The 13,892-nt window shown below is 43.8% G+C and overlaps 1 protein-coding gene across 1 annotated transcript in view; it reads left to right on the forward strand.

Annotated features, from left to right (window-relative positions):
• Window positions 1–3,873: 3,873 nt before the first annotated feature.
• LOC137321472 (gamma-aminobutyric acid receptor subunit rho-1-like) overlaps window positions 3,874–13,892 on the forward strand; it is a 51,247-nt gene continuing 41,228 nt past the window's right edge. The window contains exon 1 of the mRNA XM_067983864.1: window positions 3,874–3,980. Coding sequence (XP_067839965.1) covers window positions 3,874–3,980 — 107 coding nt within the window. The remainder of the gene's footprint in view (window positions 3,981–13,892) is intronic.

The following is a 13,892-nucleotide window of genomic DNA, read 5'->3' on the forward strand; positions in this document are numbered from 1 at the left end:
AACCCTGCATGATGTATACATGTTCTTTTGGAGTTTCCCCTACCCATGTGCATAAACCTACATTTATCTATATTAAAGAACATCTACCAGACTCAGGCCCATTCTCCCATTGCCTACAATCTATTTTTTTTCATGCAAGGTCCTTTTTGAAGAATGAGAAGACATAGCCTGTTTGGGTGCAGGACCGGAGATTGTTCCGAGAAATTGATGCAGCCCAGTAGAGGGAGGTAGCATTTGTGGCAAGTTTCACCTCTAGATATCTGTGCAATGCAGAAGAAAATTTAATGGTATCACAAGGTAGGTAAGATGAGAGAAGTCACCACGGCTTGCAAGAATTCCTTTATCTATGAATACAGATTGTAGGGCTTATTTAGCAACTAAACATCTTTGACCTGGACTCCTTTTTTCACAAAATGAAAACACCTGATTGAATCAATAAATACAAGCAGGAGCAATTCATTGTGGTGACAGTTTCATTTTCTTGTGATCTCTGTGGATGTAGTATGTGCGGCTAAAATGCCCTAAATCCTTTAATCTCAGAAGCACATTATCACTGTTTATTGTACCAAAATGTAGGGCAGCCTGCATGACAAGCCATTCCATTCTCTTCAGCTGTATGATGCCTGAATAAATAAATAATATCCATTTGAGTTTTAACTGCAAACAATATATAAATAAATATAGTATACAACAGAGGCTTCACAATTGGCTAGTAGTTTCAGATCCCGGAGGCTTAAAGAGAAATAGAGAGAAATAACTTATTTAATTTGTAGTTGCCCTTCGATCTAAAGACCCAACTGGGTTGTCTAATCTCCATATTTACCAAATTTCTAGTAGCTACAAATTCAAAAACATATATCAAGTAAGCTCTTTAGGTAAAAGGAATAAAACTGAAGTTAAGTACAGATCTTATTTCATTTGTTCTCAGGATGTGAACAACATTGGCAAGGTCACATTTATTGCCCACCCCTATTTACCCTGCAATGATAGTTTCATACAACTTGGTGGCTTGCTAGGTCACTTCAGGACTTTTTCCACACCCTATCACCCCCAGTTTTCTGATCTTCCCACACCACATCCAAAAGGGCAAGCAAAGAGCCTGCACCTAGAGCTCCTCCAATATAGCCTTGTTGCAGCTGCAATAAGATGTACGTACAAGCAGCTCAATGATGACTCTCCCTTAGACCACCAAGATCACAAAGATAAATACAAATGAAGGAGGCCATTCAGCCCAAATTGCTCATTGTTCCATTGATACTTATGATCCTCATATCACAACTCCCTCTTCAATGGCTCCAGTCTTGCCTATCCTACCTGGAAGACCATTTCAGGTATTAATCCCTTTTTGTACAAAGAAGTGCTGAGATTAACCCCAAACTTGTCTCTTACCGGATTGTACCTATATCCCTTTGTCCTGAATTTGTGCTTGAAATAGTGCTCAGGATTAACCTTTTTTATTTGAATTAGTATCTTTATACCTCTATAAGGTCCCATATCATTCACCTTCTTTCAAGGCTGAATAGTCCAAGTTTTTCTAACTTTTCCTCATCACTCAGTCCTCCGACACTAGGGATCAGCCTCGTAGCTCCTCTTTGCATTGCTTCCTGGACCTAGATGCTTCCATTGCGCCACAGTAAAGAGAACTGAATGCAATGTTCAAGGAGGAAAACCTGACCAGAGCACTATACAGCTTCAGTAATGTGGCCACAGACTTACGTTCTACTGATACACCTGTCCTCTGCTCAGTGTCTTCCATTAGAAGCACAGCTGAGATCAATAATTCAGCAGCATTGTAGATTGCAAGCTCGTATCCACTTTGTGGTGATGTAATATACTTACACATTTTATGGTGCGTTGTCCTGCTCACCGTGCCACTTGTGAGGAGTTTCTGGTACTTCTATCCTAATGACAGTTCAAGCTTGCACTTGTCAGTTATATAAGTAACTAGTGATTATTTTCTTCAAGGAGGAAGGTATGTGCAGGCTGTTTGGAGTCTATCGATGGAAGCTTAGAAACAAGTCTTTTGCAGACTCGCTAATCAGATACCTGAGCCCGGCAGGTAACAGTACTCCAAAGCACTGTTTATGATTGACCAGCCAACCTGCTTCATTAATTGCACATGGCAGGATAGACCTGTCATGAGGAGCTGGGATTCATCCCACTCACCTCCAGTTAACTGCTAGCCAATTGGTGGTCTTGGCTGGACAAACACTGGGAAGCTTGCCAAAGCTCCATGCTGGTTGATTGAATAATTTTAGCTGGTTAAACTCAAGCAAAATCCCTGCAAATAATCGGGGGCACCCTAAGCCTTGGCCCCTGCCAACCTGGGCCTATGTTCTCTGGTAAGTGAGGTATGTCCTGAGGTGGAGAGAATATGAACTCCTGTGATGTAAAAAGAAATTCTATCTGTGTGGATATCTCAGTAGTTTGGTTTGAAAGAAAGAACGAACTTGCAATTATGTGGTGCTCTATCATGTCTTCACAATATCTCAAAGCGTATCTCAACCAATTAATTATTTTTTGAAGTGCAGTTATTATTGTTATATAAGCAAAAACAGAAACAAATTGCAATGAATGTTCAGTTAATGCGTTTTGGTGGTGTTGGTTGAGAGAGGAACATTGGTGAGGACCGTCTAGAGACTCTTAAGCATGGTGATGGGTTCTGTGCGTGTCAGATACCTGGCTGACCAAAATATGAGAATCGGTACATGTTTGCTGCTATAATGCTGCATGCTCTGACCTTTAAAAAGGCTCAAATTTACAAACTGAGTAAATCAATGAAGGAACGTGTAAGACAGACCGTTACAAATTCTGATCTGGCATAGCTAACTTCTTGGGTTCAGAGGCTTCAGTCACTCCCATAAGTGGTCATCTTACTTATATGGAATTGACTCATACTGTCCAATGTCTATTAGTACGATAGTAATCCAAGGAAGTAACAGTAATATCCCTTGTGATCAGGACTGGACTTTGGACATGGTCTCACCATGTTTGCTTGGTTTGCCTTCTCTCTGAAAATTCAAATTAAGGTCAGGTATGTGTACATGGTGCCCAGGGGGTCCAATGTACCCACCTGAACACTTGCAAAGTAGGTTTGACATCACACTGGATTTATGCTCTGTGTGGTGTCAAATCAAAGTGATGTGCGATGACCCATTCCAGGGAGTCTCACCTTTGCCCAGGGGTCAGATCAGGCTCTGATTCCTGATTTATACTACAAATTTATCATTGGTGCAAAGCTGAAATCACTTTGCACCAATGCTAAACTTGCAGTGCTGATAACAATACATTAAAAAATATCCAAAATTGCTAACTAAAGTAAACGCAATTCATTCCTAATAATTAGCTAATAATATTTTTCATTTTTTGGTAATTGCTTGTGACTATTTTAAATCCACATTGCTAAAAATATCCTCACTGCCTGTTTTCCAGTTGGCTTTAAGTGGACAGCAACAATACTAACAATCTGAATATCACCCTCTACATATTGAAGAATCCTCAAAATTCCAGCATGCCGACATTAACAGACAAATATAATTATCGGGCCTCTGATCAGATATTTTGTTACATCAATTGGTAATTTATGTATATTTGGCATTGATGTATCAGTTAAAGGAGGTATCTCTCAATCTCACATGTGTGGAATTAGATTTTAGCTGACTGAAAATCCTTTCATATGACTCGGTGGGATTTACTGGTTTAGTTCAAATTGCTATGACCGCAGACCAGATTAAATGATCCGTGATGTTTTTTCGACATTTGAGCTATCAGTCAGTGAGAACTGAAAGACATTAGTCGGGCTTGAAAAGAATTAGGATTGTGTTTTTTATTTCTTCTTTCCCTACATTATTCTTTGGACTACTTGCTGTCATTATGTGGTTTGGGGATCTCTTGTTCTTTTGCTGCTTTTTTTGGGCTGTAGAAAGCAGATCAGAAAGGCAGAGGAGAGGAGATCAATTGGAAAATTACCATCAGGGCAGGTAGGAGAACCAACGGCAATCACAGCTGATAGGAGAGCCTGGATTAAGAATAATGGGAATGTGTTCTATTCTTTGTACCTTATTACTATCTCAGTGATTTTGTCCCTACGTATCTGAATGATAAACTGTTTTGATTGATACTAGGTACTATTATATATAGGCAGATATTTAAACTTCTTAACGTGGATCATTTGTTTATGTAGAAATATATTCTATAAGTGTATATAATGAGTAAACATATATCTACAGTAAGTTCAAAGATTTTAGTGGACTAATTTACTAGGTGCAATGAGCCTTTTCTCAGTGGTAGCATTCCCGCCTCTAAGTCAGAAGGTTATGGGTTCAAGCCCCACAGCAGACAGACGCAGAACTGAGAGTTCGGGCCTCTGAATGCTGGGTTGACATCTAGCGGGGTATACATATCCAAGCAGAGGGGGAGCAGAGTGGCCCGCCTCCCCCCCCCACAATCATAGACCTGGCCAGCAGTAGACCAATGATCTGGCCTCTGAATACTGGACTGATATCCAGTGGGGTACTCGTGTCTGATGGGAGTGGAGTGGTGACCCCCGCCATTGCATCTAACTGATCTCTACAGTCAGGCAAATGACCTGGCCACGTAAAGAAGGGGTCTTTGTTACGGAAACACCCAGAGCACGATATGCTGGATGTAAAACTAGTGGGAGAAACGGGTTGCCTTGTGTGCTGCTAGCCACAGAAGAGAAGAAGAATTTACTAGATACAAAGCATCTATTACAGGCACAGATCTCAAAGTTACATAAATTAAGGGAAACACAAAGATTAAGAGAAAATAATAGCAAAACAGATGGATGGCAAAAAAGGAAGATAGATAAGCACATCAACTTAGTAATTGTTTAATTGTTGCACTACATTCTGGTTGTCATCACACTAACTTCAAGTGTTGCTTTTTATGTTATTCTGCTACAATTTTTGGTATTTCATCTGGTTAATGTGTATTTTATCAAAATGTAATGTTGTTTTATGAACAAAAAAAATGAAGCCAGGAGTGTAAGCAAAAATCTAGGTTAATGCCATCTCGAATGTAGTTTCTGTAAACAGAAAACTAGACTAATGCCATCACAGATGAAAGAGAAACATTGGCTAGGACAAATAAAGGAGTGAAAGAGCATCGCAAATTGTTTAGTTTATCACTTTTATCAAGAGACTATGGAGGTGAAATTGCACCCAGTGATATTTGCAACAAACAGATTAACATGCTCAATTAAATTCCTTCATTTTTATTTTAACCATGATGTGGAGATGCCGGTGATGGACTGGGGTTGACAATTGTAAACAATTTTACAACACCAAGTTATAGGTGTTCACCTGAGGAAGGAGGAAGCCACCGAAAGCTTGTGGAATTTAAAATAAATTTGTTGGACTATAACTTGGTGTTGTAAAATTGTTTACAATTTTTATTTTAACACAGTTGTGCCTTTTAGTTTAAATGGGTTAATGAATATGTTAAAATAGTCCAAGAGGAATTTAAAATAAATGTGCTAAGGCTATAAATGTGACAGAAATTTCATCCCAATATGTTATCCATTTAATCTAAATATCAACAGTCACAAGAGACACCCTACAGTTCCCCAATACAACATTCAACAGTTTCTTAAAATAGCAATTCCAGCACTCTATCCAGAAGTTCATTGCAAGTGCTGATCACTCTTTGTGTGAAAAAGAACTTCATGGCATCTATTCTAAATTTGCCTTTTGCTAGTTTGAACCTGTCCCCTACTGTAACAGCTTAATTTGAAGTAATGTTCTGGTTGACGTTAGTTACGATGTTTACTAGTTTATATCTCTCTACAATGTCCCCAGTTACAAGCCTCTTTTCAAGGCTGAAAAGCCCAAGTTTCCCCAGTGTTTTCTCAAAACCCCCAGAGGATTGGCATCAGACTTGTGGCCTGACTCCAGGCCTTTTCTGTCCTAAAGGTGATGCCATAAAAAAATCTTGGAGGAATTTATTGGCCTGCAAAAGGGATTTTTGGGGAATTAATAGACTCCTACCAATTAATTTTCTGTTATAGATCCCATAAAATTTTTAGGGAATTAAAAAAAAAACAGAAGCAGGCTCACAATGATTCTGAAAACAGACTGATCGCATTGACGCTGATATTAAGAGGATGTCCGCACAGGGAATTCCCTTGGCTGACATCACCTAGGCATGTCCTCTTTTCTTTTCACTGAGTACCAACAGGGCTCAAAACAGCATTCTGTTTAACAACGAATTGTTGGCAGAAAATGCTAGGGACACACCGAGGATATGTACCTTGCAACTCTTTTATCCTTTAAAATATTAATATTGTAGGTTGTTTTTAAATCATAGCTTGTGCCATATTTATGACATGATCAGAATACTCAACATTTTAGTATCAAATATGATAATTATTCACTGCATGTGGATAATGCCTGCATGGAGGTAATCCATGCATAAAATGGAAACTATTTTTATGTCGTTCCCTTCACTCATGTTGTAAATTTCTGTGTTCAATTTTGAATGGTAAATCCCCACCACCAAGTTTGAGGCTGCACTTTTGCATCAATGTGAAGTGATTTTGGGTGCACAATGCTGCTGAAGCATCAGCTTATTTGCAGAATCATGTTCTAAATCTGACATCAGCACACCAGGGGGTTAGAGACCCATCCCTCCCCCGCCTCCTGCCCCCAGGAAGCTGTTTCACACCACTTGTGTTTGGCACCATGTGGGTGTGGGTTTGAAAAATGTGAACTTGCTTTTGAAAAGTATTCGGGCAGTCTGCAGGACCTCCCAGGCACTTTATTTCCCTACCAAAGATGCTCCTGCCCACACTGTCTAATATTTAAGAAACAAAAATAACAGAGTACTGGAGCATATGTAAAGAAAGCTTTTTTCTAGTAGGCAGAGTATGATTCTCAACCAGAGACAGGCCCCAATATAACTTGGGTGACTCCAGCTGTGATTCACACTCTAGAGTTATCAGTCTCAGACTGTTAGTGTTAGATTTCCACAACATTCACCTGAGGAAGGGGGAAGCCTCCGAAAGCTTGTGAATTTAAAATAAAATTGCTGGACTATAACTTGGTGTTGTAAAATTGTTTACAATTGTCAACCCCAGTCCATCACCGGCATCTCCACATCACTGTTAGTGCAGCATTTGTGTTACACAAGAGCCAAGGGTGTAGTGGAATATACTCATTTTTTATTTTTGGTGATAATGTGTTCATTTTTTAACACTTATGTGGTGGAGGGTATACTTGACTGTTCTGGGTACACGCACTTTTCATTATTGGATGCTAAGCGACATAGGAACATAGGAACAGGAGTAGGCCATTTAGAACATAAGAACATAAGAAATAGGAGCAGGAGTAGGCCATACGGCCCCTCGTGCCTGCTCCGCCATTCAATCAGATCATGGCTGATCTTTGACCTCAACTCCACTTTCCTGCCCAATCCCCATATCCCTTGATTCCCTTAGAGTCCAAAAATTTAGCCCCTCAAGCCTGTTCCACCATTCAATTAGACCATGGTTGATCTGTGACCTAACTCCATATACCCGCCTTAGCCCCATATCCCTTAATACCTTTGGTTAACAAAAATCTATCAATCCCAGATTTAAAGTTAACAATTGAGCTAGCATCAACTGACGTTTGTGGAAGAGCGTTCCAAACTTCCACCATCCTTTGTGTGTAGAAGTGTTTCCTAACTTCACTGCCGAAAGTCCTGGCTTTAATTTTTAGACTATATCCCCTAGTCCTCGTCTCCCCAAACAGCAGAAATAGTTTGTCTACCTACCCTATCAGTTTCCCTTAATATCTTGAAAATTTTGATCAAATCACCCCTTAATCGTCTAAATTCCAGGGAATACAACCCTGGTTTGTGTAATCTCTCCTCGTAAATTAACCCCTGGAGTCCAGGTATAATTCTAGTAAATCTACGCTGCACTCCCTCCAAGTCCCATATATCCTTCCTAAGGTGCAGTGCCAAGAACTGAACACAGTACTCCAGGTGTGGTCTAACCAGAGCTTTGTATAGCTGTAGCATAACTTCTAAACCCTTGTATTCTAGTCCTCCAGATATAAAGACCAACATTCCATTAGCCTTTTTGATTATTTTCTGTACCTGTCCATGACATTTTAATGATCTATGTACATGGACCACTATGTACATTGGATCTCCAGTGTATGAATTAGTAGGGTAGATTATGGGGACCCAGCAAAGTTCAGTCCAGAATGGTTAGATACGGGTGCAAGGCTACCTAGAAGTGCAGTGAGCTGATCGCACACAATTTTCTGTGGTCAGCTTATTTTCATAATTATTCAGAGCCATTTTATGTAAATCCTGGAGTTCCTGAGTTCCCACCCTTAATTCAGGAATAGTGTTAAGGCAAAACCGTTTTAAAAAAAAAATTCCTCATTCTCCAACTCTGGAAGTTGCTCGAGTCTCATCATCAGCAAGGGAGGGCTCCAACCAAGCGTATCCCTTACTTTTGTGTACTTTTTAATATAAAAATCCTATTGTCAAAACTTGCTGTCCTCAGCCAGATGTCACTCCTGCATGATGGATTGTTGATGTCAGGTGTACAATACCTGATTCCCAAGAGCAGTAATTGTAAATATTTGAATAAATGGCTCACAATTCCCAGTAGGAAATATCCTGGGAGAAGATCCTCACAAATACCTTTTAGCTACAAGGCTTTGCATCTACTGCTGGGAGGTACGTCCCATTGATAATTAGATATGATGTCCCCTTAAAAACAGATTTTTAAAAAGGCAGGTAAACACTGGATTTTCCACTCTTGCGGAATTCAACACACCTTCATAAGAACATAAGAAATTGGAGCAGGAGTAGGCCAATCGGCCCCTCGAGCCTGCTCCGCCATTCAATAAGATCATGGCTGATCTGATCCCAACCACAAATCTAAAGAACACAAGAAGTCGGAGCAGGACCCGGCCACATAGCCCCTGGGCCCTCTCCGCCACCCACAGGGCATTGACCGATCCGAACTCAGCTTCATGTCCAATTTCCTGCCCGCTCCCCATAACCCCTAATTCCCTTTACTTCTAGGAAACTGTCTATTTCTGTTTTAAATTTATCTAATGATGTAGCTTCCACAGCTTCCTGGGGCAGCAAATTCCACAGACCGACCACCCTCTGAGTGAAGAAGTTTCTCCTCATCTCAGTTTTGAAAGAGCAGCCCCTTATTCTAAGATTATGCCCCCTAGTTCTAGTTTCACCCATCTTTGGGAACATCCTTACTGCATCCACCCGATCAAGACCCTTCACAATCTTATATGTTTCAATAAGATCGCCTCTCATTCTTCTGAACTCCAATGAGTAGAGTCCCAATCTACTCAACCTCTCCTCATATGTCCGCCCCCTCATCCCCGGGATTAACCGAGTGAACCTTCTTTGTACTGCCTCGAGAGCAAGTATGTCTTTTCTTAAGTATGGAGACCAAAACTGTATGCAGTATTCCAGGTGCGGTCTCACCAATACCTTATATAACTGCAGCAATACCTCCTTGTTTTTATATTCTATCCCCCTAGCAATAAAAGCCAACATTCCGTTGGCTTTCTTGATCACCTGCTGCACCTGCATACCAACTTTTTGATTTTCTTGCACTAGGACCCCCAGATCCCTTTGTACTGCAGTACTTTCCAGTCTCTCGCCATTAAGAAAATAACTTGCTCTCTGATTTTTCCTGCCAAAGTGCATAACCTCACATTTTCCAATATTATATTGCATCTGCCAAATCTCCGCCCACTCACCCAGCCTGTCTATATCCCCTTGCAGGTTTTTTATGTCCTCCTCACTCTCTACTTTCCCTCCCATCTTTGTATCATCTGCAAATTTTGATATGTTGCACTCGGTCCCCTCCTCCAAATCGTTAATATAGATTGTAAAGAGTTGGGGACCCAGCACCGACCCCTGTGGAGCACCACTGGTTACTGGTTGCCAGTCCGAAAATGAACCATTTATCCCAACTCTCTGCTTCCTTCGGTGGGGAAGGAGGTCCACCCCCCACCCCCCACCCCCCCGCCCCCATTTTCCGGGGTCAAGGACCTTTGCATTTGTTGGGTGGGATCCATGGTCTGCACCAAAGAATCCGCCTGGGGAAGAGGAGGGCTGGACAGAGATTGGCTGAGGCAGGTCTCAGAGATCTGCTGCACCACAGCACGGCCGTGACCTCGGTGATGGTTGAAGAACATTAACATTTTTTTAAACTACCATTGTCCGCATAATCGATTGAACTGTAATTGATTACACAGTCTTTCTGTGGCCCCTCCAATGCCTCTAGCCAGGGATAAACAGGTATCTCTTGCACCAGCATTGCAAAGGCGCAGATGACAGGAAGTACATAATACAATGTATTGGCATTTTTTTTTTAGTAAAGTTATAATATGCCAACCCATCTTTGGGTAAACATATTATATACCCACCATCATTTCTGGCAGAAAATGTTAAAAGTGGCAGAGATGAATGGAGAGCCAACAAAGTGACTCCCTGCCCAGGTCGTTATCTCATTGATGTTAATGGGACCTTGCTGGGCACAAATTGACTGCCACATTTCCCTACATAACAACAGTGACTCCACTTCAAAGGTACTTCATTGACCATGAAGTACTTTGGGACAGTCTTTCTTTCTTTCTTTCTTTCTTTCTTTCTTTCATTCATTCTTTCTTTCTTTCTTTCTTTCTTTAACATCAATCAACCAGGGGCTGAAATTGCTTGGCCATCCTGGTAGACACTACTGTAACTCTGGGGGGAGTCTACTAGAATGGCCCCAAACTTACACGGAAGTTTCCTGTGGCATTATTTTGGAGCAAGAACCACCCATCCCAAACAAGGCCATTGATATGGAGGAGGTAGGTTCATGTTTTTAGCCTTACAGGGACCTAGCAAAACGTCAGAGGCCATTATAGCAAATGAGAAGAGGTGGACGAGCCACCCAAAGGGTGGGTGAGCCCTACAGCTCTAGAGTTCCAAAAAGGAGGTATGGGCAAATTTAAAAAAAAATCTTAGAGTGGCCACCGAAGGCACAGGCTGGTGCTTCTGAGGAGGGAGGCCCTAACACAACCCATAGACCAAACAACCAATGCAGGCTCCTGGGGCAGGCTGGTGTCCGACAAGCTCCCCCAGTGGTACCTAGTAATGTGGGTGCCCGCCAGCCCCATGTTAATGGGAACAGTGGCGTAATGGTTATGCTACTGGACTAGTAATCCAGTGGCCTGGACTAATCATCCAGAAGAACATGTGTTTGAATCCCACCATGGTAGTGTGAGAATCTGAATTTAGTTCAAAAAAGCCTGGAAATAAAAACCTGGGGGTTGATTTTCAGATGGCTGAGCGGGTGCATTCGTGGCGGGGGGGCTGCTAAAATTTGGGATTCCCAGGGCGGGTCCGGAGCCCGGCTCCAACCCACCCATCTCCGGGTTCCCCAATGACACACTTAGATGCGCGCGCAGTCCCCGCATGCGGGACTCCCGCCAGCAATTAAAGCTGGCGGGATCCCACTTAAACCAATTAATTAGATAGTTCAGGTCATTTGCAGACCTGATTTGTAGGATATTTTAGGAGGGGTGGGATTTTCATATCAACTGAGCGTGTTTCCCGTACTGGGGGAAACACTCTCAGTTGAAACAGGCATGTTGCAGCCACCAGCCTGTGGGAGCTGCAAAGGTCCATTTGACAGGTGGGGTGGGAGACCCTCACTCATTGCAGGAGGCCACTCTGTCACTTTGGACAAAGTTTGGCCTTCACCACCCTCCTCCTAACACAAAACTTCACAAACTTGCACACTTACCCCGGTGTGCAGACACATGTACCTACCTTGCAGACCCCCTCAAACGTACATCTTGCGGATGGGGGCTGCCATAGTTGCAATCATGACCTCATCGGAGGACGAGCAGCATCACCAGCCTCGCCAGCCATGCGTCGTCCTCTGACATGTGGAGCTCCACAACACAGTGCTGTGACACATCCACCTGCACAGCAGGAGGGAGGGCAACCTCAGAAAGAGATGCATTGCAGAAGGCACTACCCTCACCACAGGGTCTACAGACCTAGGCTCAGCTTCCTGAACCTCTCTGAGGAGCAGTGCACACAGAGGCTCAGAGTCACTCTACATGTAGTCATGGACATCTGCAGCCTCCTTGATGCCGAGCTGCTCCCGGCTGGCCCAAGCACCATCTTCTTACCTGTCGCTGTCAAAGTCACCACTGCCCTCAACAACTTCTCCTCTGGATCCTTCCAGGGTGCCACCGGGGACATTGCCAGCGTCTCTCAATCGTCTGCACAAAAGAGCCCTGCAAATACACCTACACCCACTCTGCAATGACACAATGGGTGGCATCAGGTGTGGGTCTTCATGGTGATCCTCAGGAAAGGGAATTATTGCACAAACCAGACAAGATTTGCAAAGACATGGCAGTAGTGGTGATAACAAATTTTAATGTGCTTGGCAAAACAAACAAAACAAAATCAAAAATATGACATTCTGTCATACACCCTTGTGCATCCCCTTTGTGCTCACAAAACCTTAGCCTTACATTTACGGGAACCCCTACGTGGTGTTACCCCTGTGGCTTCAGCAGAGGTAGTGGCAGGTTGCTCTTGTCCATGCCCTGACCGATGAGATGCTTTGCGCGGACGCCCTCTGGGCTTCGGTACCCGTGAGGGCCCCTCCAAAGACTGCTCCACCTGCACCTGGAGAGGGGGCAGCATTGCGGGTACTGGTTGAGAGGGGAGCAATGGGTGAGACATGGAAGCGCTTTGAGGGGCGTCCCCACTTCCATGTCCCCTTTCGCCATCATCCCTCTCCTGGGCCAGGCCCACATCACTCCTTCCACCCTGCTGGACAACAGTTTGGAGGACTTGTGTGAAGCCATGGCAGGCCAGTTGTAAGGTATCTGTCAGCCTGTTTAAGGTGGCAGAATGTTGCTCACCCTGAATCTGAACGGCCTTGTAAGGGCCTGAATGGACTCACTGTTGAGCCGTACTTGACGCTCGATGGAGGCTAGCCTTTCTCCATCGCAGACATTCCCGCACCTACCCTCGACACTATCTCAGAGATGCCTTCATGTCCCTGTGACAGTATTCCACTCATGCAGGAGTTGGACTCCTCCATCCTCTGCGCCATTGTGGAGAATGCGTGTGGCAACTGTTCCAGTACCTCGGCAATGTGCTGCTGGCCTTCGATGACTCTCCTTTTCATGGCTGGTCCCGAGGGTTCAGCATCTGGGTCCAGCTGAGCAGAGCCTGGAGAAGAGTGCTCCCACCGACGCAGACTCTCCACAGCTGCCCCTGCCACCAGGGTCTGCTCGTGCTCACATGTGCATGGTGACTCACCATGTGTAACCCCAACTAACTGAGGATGGGGACCCATCGAGGTTTGTGTATCTGCGCGGTGGATGGATGGCTCAGATGTGACGATGCCCCCTCAGAGGCCGGAAAGTCCTCTGAGGAATCGCCCTCCACAGTCACAGCGGTCACAGATGGCCCTGCAAGAGAACAGAAAGCAATATTAAGCATGTGGACAGATGTTGAGGTGCTGCAGATGCCAAGTGATGTTAAGATCATTCGCTATCATGAGTGCTGAGTGTTAGATTTCTGTCACCAGCCGCTTGTGCGCTCCCAGTCTCGGCGTCCGCTACGGACAGGCACTCCTGCGTGCGGCTTACTTCCATTGCCTGCTGCTCTGCGTCCGTTAGGACCACCTGGTGTGGCGGGCCCCCTCCGGTCCTTGCCCTCTCCCGGGCATTCTGGCATCTCTTCTCCTATCAAGGCAAAACACAGAAAGGCGTGATTGAGTGATGGTTGCATAGTGACCCACTGCTTGCATTGGTGTGGGTGGGGGTGACAGTGAGGGAGAGGCATGGGAGGGTGCGTGTGAGACGTAGCCATGAGACTGT

Source organism: Heptranchias perlo, chromosome 5 (genome assembly GCF_035084215.1).
Source record: "Heptranchias perlo isolate sHepPer1 chromosome 5, sHepPer1.hap1, whole genome shotgun sequence".
Taxonomy (NCBI): Eukaryota; Metazoa; Chordata; class Chondrichthyes; order Hexanchiformes; family Hexanchidae; genus Heptranchias; species Heptranchias perlo.